We start from the raw sequence: 21132 nt of genomic DNA on the forward strand, positions 1-21132 counted from the left end.
CAATCTAACCTGACAACTTCTAGGCAGTCTAAATAAAAGGCTAATTTTATGATTAAGGGAATCCAAAAATCCAGGAAAAAAATTCTGTGACATAGGGGAAATGACTGTGTTCCTGAACACTGAAATTTGAAGCCTTGCCTAGCATTTGAATTATTTTTCTGGTTTTTCATCTCAATGAAGAATAACAATTCCAACAAACTTTTAATATGAAAATATGAAGTTACTAGATATATTATTTAATAGCACATTCTAAAAGTGTGGGTCCATACTTGAGTTACTGTCAAGAATAAGAGGAAAAACTAACTAATTGGACATTACTGTTTTACATGGAAAGATACATTGAAAAATGGAACATAAATGGAAATAACTGAAATAACACAGGAGAGTGTCTTACCATTATCTTGTCACTATCAATGATAGTATTCAATCTGTGTGCTATGGTAAGCACTGTGCAGTGGGCAAATTTCTCACGGATTTTTTTTTGTATTAACTCATCGGTTCTAGAAACAAAGAAGTTGAAGTTATTAGTTCAGTAAAGACAGAAAGAGCAGACTTCAGAAAAAATTACCATATAATAATTTCATAAGACTTTTAAAAAAGCAATACTTTAAGACATAATCTTGCTCATCAAAAACTGAGTAGAAAAAAGTCTCTTTAAAAGACTTTTTGTAAAACAATGTAAAACAGTCTTCCTTAGAACCTTCCTGAAACTATCAGGAGCTGGATTAGAAATGAAGCTCTCTTAGGATGCTTCATAACAACATTAACACATTTTGGTTTCTTTCTGTTTTCTAAAATTAATGTGATCAACAGACAAATGTGGGCAAAAGAGAGTACTTAGAACATTTCTCAACAACATTAGTTTTTTTTTCCTTTCACCACATTTAAATTTCACATTTCAATTTCAGGGGCCAAAGCTCTGTACCTTGGATCCACATTGGCCGTGGCTTCGTCAATAATCAATATCCGATTTTTCCTGAGGATAGCCCTGGCAAGGCACACCAGTTGTCTCTGTCCAACGCTAAAGTTTGATCCGGATTCTGCTAATTCGGTATCCATTTTACCAGGAAGATCTTCGATGGCCTCCTTCAGTTGCACCTGTGGATACAGAAAGAAGGACCCTTTCCTGAAGGAACTGCTACTAAAGCCGACAAGCCTCTGAGACATCAGTGCTTTGAGGTCATCAGGACGCCTTACATATCTTACATGTAAGGCCAGGAGATGGGGAGAGCGCCTTCATATCACCAAGGACAACAGTGCAGTCAGTGAAGGACACAAAGGTCTCGTGACCGATCCTGCCACAGGACACCTACTGGGAACCTCCCCTAGGGACTACTTCAGAAAGTCTCTCAAAAAATGAAGCTATTTCTCTCATTGTGATCTAAACGGGATCTTTATGGCTGACTCAAGTTTCCCAAACTACATTCTGCAGTGGAGTCAGAACTCAACAGAGGGAAACAAAAAAAGTTTTTAATTCCTGCAGGAAGTATGGTTCTCTAAAGACATAATCCTATGAAAAATTCATTTTCGAAGGTCTGAAAGTTAAAAAAAAATTCAAACAATGACTAACTGTACAGCTGTAACCCGTAAGCCTATTCACGGGGCTTCTTTCCCAAGTTTAACACTATACTACTAGGCCACTCAAGGCTGTTTAACTTCAATGTCATGAAAGTTTCATAGTGAATGGAAATCTTGTGAAACACAAGACACAACATAACATTTTATTTACCCAGCCTATGGGAGTGGATAGTGTTCAATCTATTGTTATAAGATTAACCAGCATTACAAAACTAAAAAGAAAAAAAATGTGACTGCCAAAGATGATCTGCTTTCAGAAACTAGAATTCCTGGCAGGAAATTGTGACACCTCAGAATCAAAATGCTCAGAGTCAAATCCAATCTGTATAAATTGCAGATTTCAGAGCTTGGAAGAGTGACAATAAATGACAAAAGGTATACATTCAAAACACAATGTGAGCAACTGCTCACTGAGATTTGTACAACAATGACAAAAATATGATTTTTTTTTAAGGAAATAAACCACACTTTTCTGAAATTAAGAGATCAAGCAACTATTCAGTAACTATTAAGCCCTTACTTTTTAAAAGCAAAAAACTGAGGCTAGGTCACATGAGGTTTTAAGAACCTCTATATGGTTTAGAAAGCTAGAAAGAGTTTCTGCCATAAGTAGCTTATCAACTTTAGAACTAGGGCAAATATAGAAAAATAATTAGTATTAAAATATACAAACCATTAGCACCCTAATAGTCAAAATCTTTTTCATGCAAGGGTAAGGAAATTCAAGGAAGTGGTGTAAAGTCAAACACAAATAATAGAAAATCTTCTAGAAATGAACCTATCCATATAAAAACTGAGCAAAAGCACCAGGCTTCTTCTGTTACCTGTATTCATGTTGCAGCATTAAAATGACATAACTCCCAATAAATAATTATCACAATCCAAATGTGTGATTTACCATTCTGCAGAAAGTTTTCTGAAACTTCGCAGCATTTTATTACCATGATTTCATTTATATTTCAGTTAATAAAAAACTACTATTGCCCACACTGAATAGATATTACCTGAGAAAAGAGGAATAAAATGAATGTTGAAGGGTTCAGTTCAGTTCAGTCGCTCAGCTGTGTCCGACTCTTTGCGACCTCGTGGACTGCCACACGCCAGGCCTCCCTGTCTGTCACCAACTCCCGTAGTCCACCCAAACTTATGTCCATAGAGTCGGTGACACCATGCAACCATCTCATCCTCTGTCGTTCCCTTCTCCTCCTGCCTTCAACCTTTCCCAGCATCAGGGTCTTTTCGAATGAGTCAGCTCTTCGCATCAGGGGGCCAAAGTATTAGAGTTTCAGCTTCAACATCAGTCCTTCCAATGAACACCCTGGACTGGTCTCCTTTAGGATGGACTGGTTGGATCTCCTTGCAGTTCAAGGGACTCTCAAGAGTCTTTTTCAACACCACAGTTCAAAAGCATCAATTCTTCGATGCTCAGCTTCCTTTATAGTCCAAATCTCATACCCATACATGACTACTGGCAAAACCATAGCCCTGACTAGTTGGACCTTTTTTGGAAAATAAATGTCTCTGTTTTTTAATATGCTAAGTTGGTCGTAACTTTCCTTCCAAGGAGTATGCGTCTTTTGCTTTCATGGCTGCAATCACCATCTGCAGTGATTTTACAGCCCCAAAACATAAAGTCTGTCACTGTTCCAACTGTTTCCCCATCTATTTGCCATGAAGGGATGGGACTGGATGCCATGATCTTAGTTTTCTGAATGTTGAGCTTTAAGCCAACTTTTTCACACTCCTCTTTCACTGGGCAGGAGGAAGCACAAGACGGAATCAAGATTGCCAGGAGAAATAGCAATAACCTCAGATATGCAGATGACACCACTCTTACGGCAGAAAGTGAAGAAGACCTAGAGAGCCTGTTGATGAAAGTGAAAGAGGAGAGCGGAAAAGTTGGCTTCAAGTTCAACATTCAGAAAACTAAGATCATGGCATCTGGTCCCATCACTTCATGGCAATCTATTTCTCACTTTCACTGTATAATCATAAGGAATTTGACCTAGGTCATACTTGAATGGTCATACCACTAGGTTTTCCCTACTTTCTTCAATTTAAGTCTGAATTTGGCAATAAGGAGTTCATGATCTGAGTCACAGTCAGCTCCTGGTCTTGTTTTTGCTGACTGCATAGACCTTCTCCATTTCTGGCTGCAAAGAATGTAATTGATGTGATTTCGGTGTTGACCATCTAGTGATGTCCATGTGTAGAGTCTTCTCTTGTGTTGTTGGAAGAGGGTGTTTGCTATGACCAGTGCGTTCTCTTGGCAAAACTTTCTTAGCCTTTGCCCTGCTTCATTCTGTCCTCTAAGGCCAAATTTGCCTGTTACTCCAAGTGTTTCTTGACTTCCTACTTTTGCTTCCAGTCCCCTATAATGAAAAGGACATCTTTTTTGAGTGTTAGTTCTAGAAGGTCTTGTAGGTCTTCATAGAACTGTTCAACTTCAGCTTCTTCAACATTACTGGAAGGGGCATAGACTTAGATTACCACAGTATTAAACGAACAGAGATCATTCTGTCGTTTTTGAGATTGTTTCCTAGTACTGCATTTTGGACTCTCTTGTTGACTATGAGGGCTACTCCATTTCTTCTAAGGGATTCTTGCCCACAGTAGTAGATAAAATGGTCATCTGAGTTAAATTCACCCAGTCCAGTCCACTTTAGTTCGCTGATTCCTAGAATGTCGACGTTTACTCTTGCCATCTCCTGTTTGACCACTTCCAATTTGCCTTGATTCATGGACCTAACATTCCAGGTTCCTATGCAATATTGCTCTTTACAGCATCAGACCTTGCTTCTATCACCAGTCACGTTCACAACTGGGTGTTGTTTTTGCTTTGGCTCCATCCCTTGATTCTTTCTGGAGTTATTTCTCCACTGATCTCCAGTAGCATATTGCAGGGTAGTTAGGATATTAATTCACTAGGTCACTAGTAGAATTTGACCCCCTAATGTTAACTTCTAGTTCAGTGCTCTGCTAAGGACAAAACCACGTTATCTAGTTGCTTTGGGTTCTAGGGAAAAAGCCAAAAAGTATGAGGCATTTTACTGCCAGTTTTCATTATCAATTAATACACACATTTTAAACGCACCTATGTCATCAACATTCTCCTAGGAGGTAAACAAAGTCTGTTAAACTGATAGGATCCCATTGATTACCTGCAATGCTATAACTGCACACACATAGGAACTGACGTTAAGATGTTAATTACGTTACATAAATTACCTCTTCTAAGGCATTCCACAGTTCCTCATCTGAATGCTCACTGAAGGGATCCAGATTCTTCCTCATTGTTCCAGTGAATAAAACAGGTTCCTATATATCGCAAAATAGGAACTGTTATTTCTGTAAACTATTTTTATCTTACACAAATGCTTACAGAAAATAATTTAAATTCAAACAAACCCAACATTCATTATAATCATTAATAACAAGGTTTTGGGACCTTTGCTGTGTCACGTGGCATGAGGGCTTAGCTGCTCCAAGCCATATGGGATGCTAGTTACTAAACTGCAGATTGAAACCACATCCCATGCATTGTAAGACAGATTCTTTACCCCAGGCCCACTAGGGCAGTCCCAAGATGTTTTGATGAAGTGACCTACTTTTCATATTATACTCTAGAGTCATTACTTAAGCTAATCTATGGAATAAACTGGTTTTGAAAGACAAGACTTTTTGCAAGTGCCTGGTGGACCAGTGGCCAAGACTCAGAGCTCCCAATTCAGGGGGTCAGGGTTCAATCCCTGGTCTGGGAACTAGAATCTCACATGTTGCAACTAAGGATCCTGTGTGCTGCAACAAAGCCACGGCACAGCCAAATAGAATGAATAAATACTTTTGTTTTTTTACAAAAAGACAGACCTACCTTCCTTCCTTGAGCAATGAAAGGTCCCACAGGACCAATAAGTTTGGGAATGATGGTTTGGGTGGTTTAGGAGAAAAGGAAAGGGGACCGCATTTGAAGTTCAATCACAGATTTCGTAACAAGGGCCTCGCTCCACTGTCACTTCCTTCAACAACTTCTCCTTGGAAATCTTGTTAAAGTGAATAAGTCTTTCCAAATACTAGGGGACTAAAATGAGATTCTTTGCAGAAAGAAGGATCCTTCACTTCTGAACCTTTGACCAAGGCCTGTAGTTGATTTACGCTAAGTGTTAACTCTCAGACACGCTATTGGCCTCAGGGGGGTTCTGCTAATTATCACCAGTCCACTGTTGATTGTCACAAAAAAGAAAAGAAATTAACTATCTCACAATGCTATAAGGGTGCTCACCTAAGTCCATACTATTCCTCTCAGAGGATATACTTGGCAGCATCTATTGTTTATTTAGCAGCAATGGATGAAAAACAATTGTTTTGTACATAAGAATATTTCTGCTTGCTATGACATGTCAAAAACATATTTCAAAATCAGTAAAATTTCCATCAAAACTTGTGGAATGAAAAGAATGATGTACCAGAACACTAACTGATTGAAGCTATAAAGACAGCAGGCAATTTGTGAACAGTGTCTGTTTTAGTATGTCAATATATTTTATGTGTGGTGTTCATTTTGGTTTCTACTCACTCTACTTTCATCCACCAAATACGAAACCATTATATTAGCTTCAAAAGGTACCAACAGTGTTCACAGTAGACACATACTCCAAGGGCAGACAAGGGTCAGATTAATGATCATTTCTGACAGATATTATTATTAAAGTACCCACTTATAACCAACAAAGTTAATAATCATATAAATAAGCGTTGTAACGAACACTTCAGTGTAGAGATTTATGGTAGGACCTACAAGCTTCATATAAATATACACTAACATTTATTAGGCTAAGACTCTTTTTTTCTGAAGGAACAAAATTAAACCTCACTTAATAAGATCCCATAGAGAAGGAAATGGCAATCCACTCCAATACTATTGCCCGGAAAATCCCATGGACAGAGGAGCCTGGTAGGCTACAGTCCATGGGGTCGCAAAAGAGTCAGACACGACTGAGCGACTTCACTTTCTTTCTTTTTCTTTCACTTTAATAAAAAGTAGCTGGCACAGTACAGTTGAAGAACAAACACTCTTGTACAACGTAGTATTTTAAATGAAGCATTAGTTTCCAATCTGTTTTTCATCAAGGTTTAAAGTCAGTTGTCATCCTTTGTGCCATATTCAATAGTAATTTTTTCCTTTGTTATGAATATGACATGAGTTCATATTAGGTGTGTGACCCAAAAATGGCCACGCTGAATCACAGCATTTAGTTTGGTAAATTGATAATCCCTCGACACAACCGGAGGACTGAATGGCAGTCTTAAGGGACCTTTAGTACAGGCTGCTGGAAGAAAAGACTGTTATCTTTGTAGGATAACAATCCTGCAAAGAAACCCTACCTACTAACCTTCTAATGCTTAAAATGACCTAGGACCAAGACAAAAAGTGTACAAATGGTTACAAACAAGGCAAATAAAGGACAATCATTTCAGTCCTAAACTAGGACTATCATGAGTAGCTACTACTAAGAAATTAACACAACACTGTAAATTAACAATTGTTGTGGTTTAATCACTAAATCGTGTCTGACTCTTTCATGACCTCACAGACTGTAACTTGCCAAGCTACCCTGCCCATGGAACTCTCTAGGCAAGAATGTTGGAGTGGGTTGCCATCTCCTGCTCCTGGGGATCTCTGTAACCTAGTGATTGAACCGGCATCTCCTACACTTGCAGGCGGATTCTTTACCACTGAGCCACCAGGGAAGTTCCATAAATCAACTATACTTCAATTTTTTAAAAAAAGTATATACTGCTACTGTTTTCTGGTATCCTAAAGCTCTGTTCTCCTTTCTAATCTGAGGAATTTTCATAAGAGGAAACTCATCTCCCTGTTTCAAGAATAAGAGAAGCACCTGAAGTCACTTTAAATTTTGGTACCCTCATCATTTTTTTTTTTTTAGATCCTGAAGCCTCTGAAGGAACTAATCATCATCCATATTCAGAAGAAAAGGACACTGTTTGCCAACAAAGAAAGAAGAATTAAAGTCATGTAAAGTCCTCTTTCAGGGGCTCCAGGGAGCAGTTCCAAGAAGACTTCAGTGTCAGGAACAAAGGGTGACTGACTACTTTAGGCGAGAATCCAGTTATATTTCTTTACTAGTAACAGCACATCCAACTCCTCTCTTTCAGTTTAATTCTCAACAAGATAAAACGGGAAAGAAAACCAGAAAACCATGGAGAAGTCAATGAGGTAGCTCTGGTTCATCTTCTTCAACTTACTGAAGAAAATGCAAGGAACAGAAATACCAAAAGAGGAGAGGGGGCTGTTTAAAAATACCAAGCTTTTGCTTTGACATAGAGAAAAACTATTAAATATAAGAAATGAATCTAATCATAATTAAGATGATGACTGCTGATCTGTGCCGACTTCTGGGCTACCATCATAAACACTGAATTCACATGGAATCCCTCTTCAAAAGAAAACACTTTCCTTGTGCCATAAATTTTCTTGTGCCATTTTCTCTAGGTACAAAGAATCATCCAAAGAGGCTCGTATTAGCGATTATACTTGGGGTAACCTATTAAGACTCAAGTTTCCTTACTGGCAACTGGGGCTAACGGTGCAAGGCTGATGTGCAAAGCTGGAACAACAGTGATGCTAACACTGACCAGGAGACCAGCCCAACGAGGGACAGGGAGGGGCGGGATCTATCCAACTGCAAGCTCAGTCAATGGATCAGAAAGTCAATTTTGTGCCTTATGACTGTCATTATATCTTTTATGTTAGCTGGAACAGAATGGATATCCTAGATGGTTTTAAAGTCCACTTACAAGAAGAGCAAAGCTAATTAGAAGAATGGAGAGTAAAAACCAGCATATAGAGTAATAATGTTTTTAAAAAATTTTGTGTGTGTGCAAGTTTGGACATGAGATTTCATGTTACGAAGCAGTTCTACTGTGGATGACAGTCAACAGGGTACTGAAGTCGTCACAGGGTGATCAGCTGCTCAGGTTCTGCAGTTGGGAATCACCGAAAAATACATAGGAAATTCAGGCTCTGCTGCTTACTTGCTAAGTGGGTTAAGCTCTTAGTGCCTCAGTTATCAAATCTGTCAGATAAGGATAATAAGAAAATTATGAGGATTAAGGAGGAGAGGGTAGGGAATGAGGTAAACATGTGTTAAGAATTCTACAAGTGTTAGGAATTATTATTAATACTGTGTAAGTTGTCAGGGGCTGCAATAAAAACTAGAGGAACAGAAATGAGGGACAGAAGTCATGTCTTCAAGGAGAACAAGACAGCTGTCAAGAATGTGGAAAGCACTGAGAAAAATGCCAGAGGTCTTCGTGGGGGACAGAAAAGTATGACTGGGGTACAGGGTGATGGTCAGGAACAAATTTGGTGGAAGGGGGGCCATCAACCAAGAGAAATAGTGATATTCTTTCTTCTTGCTCCTTGGAGAAAAGACATTACATAAATTTTTCAGTTATGCTTTTCCCTAAAACTCTACTGCATTGCTTTTTAATTTTGCTTCACTCTTTAAATTTCTATAAACAATGTGGTTTACGTTATAAGCAATAAAAGTACTGAAAATCACTAAGGACTATAAAAACATGAAAAGAAAGAGCAAAGCCTTTCCAAAATGTGTTAGTCTTTTAGAAATAACACCTGAAAGGTCAGTGCCTTCATTCTTAAGAATACTTATAATTACTGTTGACTGACTGGTCCCAAGAATCAGCCATGGGATCTAAGTTACATTTTTAGTGTTAGTCACTCAGTCATGTCCAACTCTCTGCGACCCCATGGATTGTACCCATCAGGCTCCTCTGTCCACGTGATTCTCCAGGAAAGGATATTGGGGTGGGTAGCCATCTTCTCCAGGGGATCTTTCCAACCCAGGGATTGAACCCAGGTCTCCCGCATGGCTGGAAGATTCCTTACAACCTGAGCCACCAGGGAACCCCACATATTTTTAAAAAGTATTTGTTTAACTTATTTCTTTGGCTGCACCTGGTTTTTGTTATGCCATGTGGAACCTAGTTTCTTGAACGGGGATTGAACCTGAGCCCCCTGCACTGAGAGCAGAGTCTTAGCCACTGAACCACCGGGAAAGTCCTTAGTCATATCTCACAACAAATCTGTGTCACATTAGTTTCTAGACGTGGTTCAAGGACCAGGACGCTGGACCTCCAGACAAGTGACATCCTCAAGGCCCTACAGTCACATGAGACAGAGCAGGAATTAAAAAGTGGCTCATGTTGACAGTCTATGACCTATCCCTGGCTGCCTCCTGAATAATCTCCTGGGACACTTTACACAAACATTCTCTTTTATCAAATAGCATTGCGCCTCAGAAACAAAGAAATAGAGAGTGAAAAAATAATGTTCTGTGTTTACAATGGTTAGTGATCATTATCTACATGGATACAAAGCTTAGCACTGTTTTGTAAGCACGCTCCCTGGAGTGTGTACACAGAGCATGCTCAAACGTAGGGTGGAAACTGATGGAACAGAACCAAAACGTGGTGATGTCAAGGGATGTTTAGTCTTTGCTCAGATGTGCTTCCAAAACATTACTGGCAGAGCCAAGAATCATCTAACGTTATTTCTTTATTTATACTGTTCTTTTATGTACACAAGCATACAACCTTTTCTTATTAAGAAGCATTAAAAGTAATACAGGGCACGGTTTCTCAATCCTTTTATCCAAGGACATAAAAGTACTTTATAGACACACCCGTTATGTCTTAGAACTAATCTCATTTGGCCCATTTCAGAGATGGGTAATGGCACCCTACTTCAGTACTCTTGCCTGGAAAATCCCATGGATGGAGGAGCCTGTAGGCTGCAGTCCACGGGGTCGCTAAGAGTCGGGCACGACTGAGTGACTTCACTTTCACGCATTGGAGAAGGAAATGGCAACCCACTGCAGTGTTCTTGCCTAGAGAATCCCAGGGATGGGGGAGCCTGGCGGGCTGCCGTCTGTGGGCTCGCACAGAGTCGGACACGACTGAAGTGACTTAGCAGCAGCAGAGATGGGTAAAATCAAAACTTAAAAATGGGAATCCAGAAACATCTATTTTCTACATTAATCACCAAGTCAGCCACCAAGAACAGATTGCTCTAAGTACTTCAGGTAAGAATCCACCTGCCAATGCAGGAGGCTTAAGAGATGCAGGTTCAATCCCTGGGTTGGGAAGATCCCTTGGAGGAGGGCATGGCAACCCACTCCAGTATTCCTGTCCAGAATCCCATGGACAGAGAAGCCTGGCAGGCTGCAGTCCATGGCATCACACAGAATTGGACATGACTGAAGTGACTTAGCATGCACACACAGCAGCGATGCACAAGCATTCTAATTTCTGCACATCCTTGTGAACACTTGGTTCTTTTCCTTCCTTAAAAATTGTTGACATCTTTAGAGTTATGAGGTGGCATTTCACTGTGGTCTAAAAACAATACCTTGATTCCAAAAGTGCTTATACTAATAACAGGTATTTTAAAGGACAGGGGTAGGGAACAACAGTTGAACAGTCATAAGACACAAGTCTATGCTCTCCTTCCTTTGGGTGCCACGTTCTATATGCTTCCTAATAACATTTCAGAGCTCATTATACCCGCATTCCAGGAAGCACATTTGCCTGGCTCTTAATCTCTCTTTTCTATGGTTCTCTTAAAGGTATATATTTTTCTCAGCATTCCTTGATGGTCAGATGATTGTAGAGAATTTTTTTTAAAACAGCAAAGATAAAAAAATAAAACCAGCAAGTTTATCATAGCAGAGGGCAGGATTAAAGATGAAGGCACAGAATCTACGTTGTCCTTGGCTATATACATGGAGGATAGTAACTGATCAACAGACATCCTCTGCATTATTTTATGTGGATGAAACATAAGGAATGACAAGAGCGTCTACTATGCAAATAATCAAGCACTCTTAAAACTCATACATATTTAAGAAGTTAAAAAAAAAAAAAAGGAAGAATCAGAAACCAAGAAGAGATGGTTAATTCAATGTTCCATCAACACAGAAGCCATGTACTGGGCCTATGTGAATCGATCCACACCCACTGACCTATTTAGTCCTCACAGCAGCTCGAGGAGTTGGTACTGTGAGCTGCCTTGTAAGGGAGAGGAAATGGAATTCCATGTCCTGTGCTTTTCCTCACTATTCTGTACTGAATGCCTGGTTAAAACCACTTACTAACGGCTAATTTCTAAAATTTTGCCCTGTCCATCTATACACACTGTAATTCTCAAAGTCCTACACTTTCACAGAAAGCCTTCAACTCTAAAGATGCAGCTTATTTCTTATAGCAAAATTCCATCATTAAGACACTTAAATTAACATTCCGGTTTTCCCCGATTGTTTTCTCAGAATTATGTGGTTATCAGTGGTCAAAATAGAAGTACCTGAAGAAGCTTAAATTCAGAAATCTTATTAAACCACACACACAAAAGAAACAAACTAACAAAAAAACCCCTGATACCCGAGAAAGTATCTGTGAAAATCTCTGTACTTAAAAATATGCTCTACTGGGGGAAAAAGAATCAACACTTTCATCCAACTAAAACCAACAAATCAAAAGAAATTAAACTTAGATGGTGTATAAAAAGAACATGTGAAAATGCTCTGATGTGCATACCTGAGGTATAATTGACATTTTCTTCCTTAAATCATGAAGACCAATTTCGGTTGTCAAGATCTTATCAATCCAGATTTTACCTTCAGGCTCCGACAATCTAAAAAGGGCAGCGATGAGAGAACTTTTTCCAGCTCCTGTTCTTCCCACAATGCCAACCTGTAAAGAGATCCAGGAGGAATTAAGAACTAACAATATGCAGCAAACCTAGGAAAAACCCGGGTTGCTGAAGATGAATTTTAAAAGATCTATTGAGTGCAGTCTCTCTAGTTCCTCAACTGTGGCACTGTTGAGATTGGGGCTCAGGTAATTCTTTGCTGGGGAAGGGAAGCTGTCCTGAGAATTGTAGGATGGATACCAGTAGCCATGGAGTCTACCCATTTGATGACAGAAGCACGCGCCAGGAGATGGAAACCAAAAATGACAGACATTGACAAATGTGCCATGGTGAAGACTGAAGACTGAAGATTCTGGTTCAAAGAACAGAATCAGTCCACAATCAGTAAAAAGTCAGAAGCTTTCCAAGTGTTCCATTAGAATTCAGCTTTTACATTAGTTGTATTCCTAGTGTCTAGATATTTTGAACATTGAGAATTATGTGAGCAATTTTGCAGATATGTCAAAAAGTCAAGTCAGAAGTCTTACATACAAACAAATACTCAGATTTCCAGATTTCTTTCAGTTAACACGACATATTCTTCCATAGACAAACTAAATCACTTCCAGATAATAAATACCTTACTAATGACTTGTCTTGAAAGGAAACATCTTAAAATTTTAAAATGCTAGTCTCAGTGTCTTAAAAGGCAGTAGCCAGGTAGACAAAACACACATAATGAGGTCAACAAAAACAACAACACAAACAACACTTTCTATTTATATGGGATCTTTCATCTCAGCACTTCAAAAGACATTTTACAAACCAATTAATACTTATAATTAAACCCTGGAAAGATACGTGTCAAGTATCAGCCAACTTATTAAAAATCTAAGCAAACAGAAATTAAGTGCATTAACAATAAGATCAAAGATTCAGTATAATGCACGGAAAATGCAGATCAGGAGTAAAATTTTATTGTAAAAACTGGCTAGTTGTCCGAATTCAAACATGTATGCAGAAATTGGTCTTTTTTACCAATCAGGTAGCAATCTACAAATTCCCTGGTGGGGCATACGATACGCTTTCATGTGTGCTAATTCACTTCCGTTGTGTCTGACACTCTGTAGCCTGCCAGGCTCCTCTGTCCATGGGATTCTCCAGGCAAGAATACTGGAGTGGATTGCCATTTCTTCCTCCAGGGGATCTTCCCAATTCAGGGATCAACCGGCATCTCTTCATTTCTATCACTGACAGGTGGATTCTTTACAACCAGCAGCACCTGGGAAGTCCAAGCCCAGAGGGCATAGCCAGCACCAGCAACTTGTGACCAGCAGTACTCCCCTCTGTGGCCTTCTGAAGTTGGCTTTAGTGATGTTCAATAATTCAATTTCAAAAATTTAGACACATTAGCAGAAAGAAAAGTGCCTTTTCTTTGTACCTATTTTGTATGATATGATAAATCCTGATTTATATAATATAGATGGGACACTTTCTGCATCTAGGCAGGTCCTAGAGAATATATATATACGTGTGTGTATGTGTTCTGCGTTTCACATGTAGATTTTGAACATGCGGATTTCATTCCAGACCACCACAATAATGGGAATATGAAAAAATAATTTTCATATTTTTCTTCCTCTAAAAAATGTTAACCATCACCTGATCCCTCTTCGGGTTGGACTAACTTCAAGAACACTGAATACAGGTCACCGTGACAAATATAATTAATGAAAAGTTTTGAAGTATTGCAGGAACTACCAAAATGTGACAGAGATATGAAGTGAGTAAATGCTATAGGAAAAATGGTGTTGCTGCTCGTGCTTAATGCAGAGTTGCCACAAACATTCCATTTGTGAAAAAACAGAACCCCAAAGAAACAGCACTTTGAAACACAATAAAACCAGGTATGCCTGCATTTCTGGGTGTTTTAATATGTAAATCAACACACAACACAATACAGGTGAGAACTGTGTCTATGAAAATGTTTGTACACTTCTATGCTACTCATATTGGTGGTGGTTTAGTTCCTAAGTTGTGTTTTCCTGTTGTGACCTCATGGGCTGTAGCCTGCCAGACTCCCCTGACCATGGGATTCTCCAGGCAAGAATACTGGGGTGAGTTGCCATTTCATTCTCCAGGGGATTTTCCCAACTCGGGAACTGAACCTGGGTCTCCTGCATTGCAAGCAGTTTCTTTACTGAGTCACCAGGGAAGCCCATGCTATAAATATCAGCTATACTGAAACTGATGCATCTGTGTAAACTGGGATATTTGTAGACTTTGGGTAAATGGCCAAGATATGGCAGGGACACTAAGGGCTGCTCAGGGCCACAGGAATGCAACTTCAACAATCCAGCGAGGAGAGGTAAGAACAGAACAACTCAAATAAAGCCCAGACCAGGCTATTTCTACCGTTCACTTATCAAAACTATCATCTGAAAGTCTTTCCCAGGTCACCAATGGGTTTTACAAATTGCCGATGGAGAGTGCCACCAGTGTCACTGAAATTTACATGCCTGAAACCAAAGACATTCAGAGAAATTCTTTACAGAGGTCTTGCTCAAATGCAATGCTGAGAAAAGAGGTCTCTTTGGGCCTGAGACTCTGTATTTCTGAAGGCTCCCAGGTGTTATAGGTGCTGTGGCCGTGGCAATACAGTCTGAGTTGCAAGGAATTAGGAAGCTGGGACAATCTGGGAGTGAGGGGAGGGTTTGCGGAGGGTATGTTATGTAAAAAGGAGAAAGGGTAGGAAACTAATATTTTTGCACATTATAGCAAGGTCTAGTAAGCATCGGTAAAAATGTATTATTCAAGTAATAGCTCCGAGCGAGAAAAAAATAACAAACCAAAATCAATCTACCTCTAGAGCTGGAAAACGCTTTAAAATGGCCCAGTACTTTCTAAAATGATCAAATCAACCACAAAATCATCTAAATGAAAAATGCAGCCCGTGTTCAGAATCTACTCAGGAAGTCTACGGTGCTATTTACCTCATTGTGGTTCTTTATTTTTACTTGCTATTTCTTCTATGAATTAGAAACCAGCATAATACCTATTAATTTTTCCCATTTACTTCTGGAAATAGGGACAGCAGAGAAAATGAGAGAAAGAGAATTAAAGCCCCAGTTGTGCTAGGCTGGCTCACTCCCACATCCCCCCCACTCTCAGCTCTCAATCAAATCCAACACCAAAGGGGTGTCCTGATGTGATGGGGGCTGGGAGAGGTGAGCATGAGGGGAAACCTGGGATATACACAGGCAGAGTGAAATAACTTCATGAACACACTGCCCGAGTGTCATCTCCAAACACAGAAATGAAGCTAACAGTGATACTCACAGTGGACTGAGACACAGATCAAAAGTCACGTTATTGCAGTTTTTAATTCACTCTCCAGACTCAATTTTCCTACATATATTTTAGAAGCTCGGATAGACCTACGATTCAGGGATTTTAAGACGGAAGAATGCACGTAGTTGTATTGCAGTTTCTTAGATAATTCATATTTTATGGCTTTTGGGGGAACTTAAGATGGGTAAATTAACAGAAATATATATACAACAGGAAATATGGTGGACACAATGTCTGTAAGCAAGCAAACCTCACTTCCTTCCCAACCTATGAGCCAGTTTTTGCTGTGTGACTGACTGAGGCTTCTCCCTGCATATCATTTGGGCGTTAAATTGAATACTCTTTCGCGTCACAAGGGTATCATTCATTAAATTACAGCTCCAGTCCACTAGATGGGTGTGTGGTGGGAAGAGTTTTAAAGAGCAGTTAAATACCAAGTATTTAACATGAGAGGTAATAGGTTATTTACGCAGTTGTGCTGTGTGTGTGTGTTTTGGTTACTGGTTGTTCACAACTATGTGTTACTCATTCATTTTCCCAGCGGGGAGGCTCTCAGTACACTCTGTGTGCCCTGAAAAATACAATTTTGTGGGGGAACAGAGATGAAAATAAGATGCTCTCTGATCTTTAAGAAGCCTTAGGGATCTGTGAGATACAGACCCCAAATTACAAAGCGTGTCAAAGATGGCATCAATTAACGGTGGTAAAACCAGATAACGTAACACTTACCAACTTAGCCATTTTCACGTGGAGAGTTTAGTGTTAAGCACACTCACTTTGTTGTCCCTCCCGAATATTTTCCCCCTTGTAAAACTGAAACTAACTCTGTATGCATCATACAACAACCACCAATTCCCCTCGCTCAGGTCATGGCAACCACCATCCAATTTTCTGTCTTTATGGATCTGAGTACTCTAGGAAATCTCAAGTAAGTGAAATCCTACAGTACTGGTTCCTTTTCTGTCTGCCTTATCATCATTTCACCTGATTTCCTGAGATCGGGATGTTCTTCCTTTTTCAGGCTGAATGTTTCACTGTGAGGATACACCACATTTGTTTATCCATTCGCCTGTCACTTTCTTTAGACAGACACTGAGGAAGAATTGGGTGTCTTGCAGAAGCAGACGCGCTAGAGTCAGCTCAGAAAATGAGGAGCCGTTCACCGGGCAGGTGCCGAGGGGAAGGGTCTCTGAGATAGAGGGCTGCATGTGCAGTGGGGGCTGGGAGGACACCAAGCTTCGGGAGAGCCCACAGACGACCAGGAGTATGTGAACATTAGAACCTGAAGCTCGAGGGGCAGGCAGGGCCAAGGTAGGCAGGGAAGAGGTTCCTACCACCTTGTCGACTCTCACTAAGTCTCCTTTCCAAGAGCCTGCCCTGGTTCCCACCGACAGACTGATCGAATCTTCATGCACATAGATGAAAAGACTGCCTCCCGACATACCTCTCAGGAATCCCACAGCAGATGCGGGGCTAAATGTTCACAGGTAAACTATTATAGAAGGAAGTGGCTGAAACAAACCTTTTCTCTTGATTTAATGAGTGCTGTCAGGTGCTTCAATACCAGAGGCCCATCTAGGCTGTACGAGAAGTTCACATTGTCAAAGATGATTACACCTTCATGGGGCCAGGAGGGTAGCGGGCGTTTCTGGGATTCCCAGGGCGCTTCTTTTTCCAGATCTGTATACTCGATCACCCTTTCTACTGAAATCATCTGAAACATAGGACAACACACGAGTTAGGAACAGAGGGTCTTCGTAATGGATGTCAGATTATAAATGAAAATTCTACTTTTGTATCTTTATATCTGCATTTCTATAGTTAAGAATATCTCAGGTCTTAGCATCTACAAAAGACAGAAGCACTACATCTACAAAAGACAGAAGTGCTAATTTAAAGAGCATACTGATGATGGGTGACTTTTCATTGTCTCGTAACACGTTTATTATGGCTACCATGTTCAACATTATATCAAGACTGAATGACCTAGAGAAATTAAATACTCTAAGTGACCCAATTTTCATATATAAATTTTTTAAAATAGAAAACCTTGTCAATGAAAATAGTATGTGTGGACAGAAATCATTATTATTAATATTTTGCTATAGAAGGATCATCTGTTGTAGATGAGTAGAACTGGATGGTCATTACACCTCATTTTAATAATTAGCTACTTTCTATTCTATTAGAGAGTGAAATAGACAAATTTCAGTTGCATCATTTTTCTCCCTTTAGGAGAAAATGAAAATATTCAAAAAAGGAAGCAATTTAAGTATTGGCTAAGGCCTCCTAAACAAACATAACTTGACACCTTTGATAGTACTTTCGAAAAGAAGGACCATCAGTAAGTTCAGGCATTCAACACATACAAGGAGACATTCTAAAATGGAGATGCTGGGGAATAATTAAATTAATTGAACAAATAAACCTCAAAATACTAAATTCTTAAACTATTAAATAACAAATGTAAACAAGCCTCTAAGAAATGAGCTGTATCTTCTGCAGGATGTCAGAAACTCTCTCCTACAGAGGCATGCATTAAATTTGAAGACAGCTTGTGATGAATATAAAACCAGCTGACGTGGCATACATAAGACTGAGAAAAGATGTGTTTATTTTATTTTAAATAAATGTTAAACAGATGCTGGAAGGATCTAATAAACCCTGTTAGCTATGATGTAAAAAACAGTTTTAAGAGGTTTTTTTTTTTTTTGTTTGTTTTTTTTACATAATAATTCCTTTATGTCATTTAATGTTAAGGAAAAGGCTAAAAGGTAACATCACCATATTTTCAACTTCGGCACTTTGCCTGACGCACCACTGGAACATCCCCATGAGCGTGAGGGCGTAGGACAGCGCCAGGCCAACCTGCCCAGCATCCAAAGCTAAATGAGGAAGAAGAAAGGAAACATTTCAATCCCATTGTTAACCCTGAGCTGGGCTCCTTCCCTCACTGTGCCTAGACTTCTCTATAATATTTAAATCACTGGCACATAGACAGTGTTACTTATACTTTTACTAAGTGTTGACAGAGAGCATGAAAGAAAAGTGAAAAAAAAAAAAAAAAACCACTATGAACATAGAAAACTATTAACAGAGCTTATTAATCCTGCCTGACAGGGTTGATATACTCTTGACAGTTATGATGTAGGGAAGGAAACACGTCATCATGCAGACTTTCGTCACTATGGTTTCAAGGATCATCATGTAATTTCACTTTTTACGTGCAACGCAGCCACAGTTGGAAACCACGAAAAAACAAGTCAATTGGTTCTAAGAGCCAGTGCTTTTAAATCCAAAATACTGCTCTTGTTGTTCCATTATTTAAACCAGTGATTCAGTGTTGTTACTATGGTATAGTAATTCACAATAGGGACGGTGAATACATGCCACGCACACCCACACCAGCCGCTCATCTGGTACCCACACAGCAGTGAGGATGGCTTTCTTCCCTGCAGAGAATGTTTCTCACTGCAGTACACCAGGCATCTATAGCCAAGAGATCTAAGCAGTCCTAAAGCCACAAGCTGGACAAAAAGCTTAACAGCAAACTTGTTCCTCTCTTCCCAAGCTAAAATGCTAGCAGTAAAGTTCAGAAGGTCAGTTGCTAGGCTGACTTCATCCCACTGAAGACAGATTAAAGGGATCAAAGAACACATCAAGAAGTCTCACCAAAAGCCTCATCAAGACACAAGTGACTCCTCTACAGGGGCCACACTGCAGTATCACATGGTGCAAACACTTTAACACAATTCATTAGAACGAAACCGTATATTAGACAAAGGGACAATAAGGTACATTAATAACTGCAAATGAAGCTGTAACTGTAATCAAACTACAGTGATGCACTTACTTTTTGCCAGAATCAGGGACCCAAAGGCAACAACAATGACAAACACAGCACAGATGGCATCCAGACGCACAGCGAACCATCGGGACGTCGTCAGAAACAAGAACCAAGCCTCTGGGTGTGAGGACAGAAATAAGCAGAATGAATAACCAGAGATATCATGTAGGCTGCTTTGAATTGGGATGGGGTCTTCTGTGCAGGTGAACTGCAGAAGATTTTTACACAGGTTAGGACAGCAAAGTTATAGGCTCAAGCACCTTGAGGATTGCAACAAGCTAGCTTCTGACATGACAACGTATGGGAACACAGGAATCACTCCAGGAGCCTTGTGGGAAGCAGGCACTGGAAACTTCAAGCCACAGGTTATAAAGAGAAATATGATCCTAATAATTAACATACAAAAATGGCCCCATCATTGTGTGTCTTATGGTACTGGGCTCCAAGTGAGGCTTATCCTCTCACAAAGTTGACTGTTCCCAAGTCTATGCTGGCACAGAGCGTACCTGGCACTGTTTCCAGCACCATCTGCACTTACTTACGGCCCCACATAGTGTTAATTCTTAGGAGCCAGTATTTGAAGGACCATCAGATAACAGTATCTGCATGGGCTTTCCAAATGTCATTTCATCAGTTGGACCAGGAGTTTACTAATGTAGAGGAAATTCTGGATGCCCTATCTAATAATGGAGAAATTATTTTCCTTAAGGCTCTTAAAGGATGAGATGCTTAGATAGCATCACCGATTCAAAGGACATGAGTTTGAGCAAACTCCTGGAGACAGTGGAGGACAGCGAAGCCTAGTGTGCTGCAGTCGATGGGGTCGCAAAGAGTCAGACACTAATGACCATGCTCTGAAAAGAGTCCACAAACTAACAGCCTGTGGGCCAAGAATGGACACAGCTTGCTTTTCTAAATAAAGTTTTATTCAGAGATCGTCACAGCAATTTGTTGATGTATTCTTTTTGCCTGCCTTAGTGCTATAATAGCAAAAATGAGTAGTTGCAACAGAGACTGTGTGTTTTTTAAGTTTGTAGACATCCTTCTTAAAGGGCCTAAGGCATAGGATGTGGTGACAGTTGGACAATTCAAGGCAGTAGGAGGAGGAAAAGCAGGGGGTGACAGGGAAGAGGGGAGCACACACAGGGTGCTGAGAAGAAGGGCTGGGGGAGGCAGCATTACAGAGTGAGAGGAAAAGCGGCATAGAGAGTGGTGCGGGCCAGCAAGGCCACCTGAGAGGGAGGTCAGGCCTCAGAAGGCAGCATATCCCATCCTTTGAAATCATTTCCAGAATTCTACAGACCTGAGTGCAAGTCCTGGTGTGAGTCGAACAGTTCCTGAAACCTCTGTTCAGCTTTGTACGCCCGGATGGTCCAGAGGCCTTGGAGAGAAGACGATAAGTGGGAAAACACCGGGCTCCGAGCTGGGGAAGCAGAGACAGACACACGACAGAGAAAATCAGGGAGGCTGGATGCGAGGAAGTCAACTGTTTCCTGTGCTTGGCAGGTCATTTACCTTCTTAAGGGGCACACCCAGGGCTTCTTGGTGACTGCCTGGCAAAGTACCTACTGTGACCCTCAAATCACTTCTCATCCCAAGCTTCACTTTCACAACCCACATATAACAGATT

General features: G+C 40.1%; 1 protein-coding gene across 4 annotated transcripts in view; it reads right to left on the reverse strand.

The window, feature by feature from the left end:
• LOC101106534 (ATP-binding cassette sub-family C member 4) overlaps positions 1 to 21132 on the reverse strand; it is a 187861-nt gene that overhangs the window by 12784 nt on the left and 153945 nt on the right. For 3 of the 4 annotated variants that reach the window (XM_042254988.2, XM_027973709.3, XM_042254989.2), the window contains 8 exons: positions 20806 to 20925; positions 19509 to 19619; positions 18440 to 18540; positions 17178 to 17369; positions 12211 to 12366; positions 4807 to 4896; positions 926 to 1098; positions 395 to 500 (listed from right to left, as the gene is read on the reverse strand). In XM_042254988.2, the coding sequence (XP_042110922.1) occupies positions 395 to 500; positions 926 to 1098; positions 4807 to 4896; positions 12211 to 12366; positions 17178 to 17369; positions 18440 to 18540; positions 19509 to 19619; positions 20806 to 20925 (1049 nt within the window). The remainder of the gene's footprint in view (positions 1 to 394; positions 501 to 925; positions 1099 to 4806; positions 4897 to 12210; positions 12367 to 17177; positions 17370 to 18439; positions 18541 to 19508; positions 19620 to 20805; positions 20926 to 21132) is intronic. The other variant, XM_042254987.2, reaches the window with a different exon arrangement.

This window comes from Ovis aries, chromosome 10, assembly GCF_016772045.2.
Source record: "Ovis aries strain OAR_USU_Benz2616 breed Rambouillet chromosome 10, ARS-UI_Ramb_v3.0, whole genome shotgun sequence".
Taxonomy (NCBI): Eukaryota; Metazoa; Chordata; class Mammalia; order Artiodactyla; family Bovidae; genus Ovis; species Ovis aries.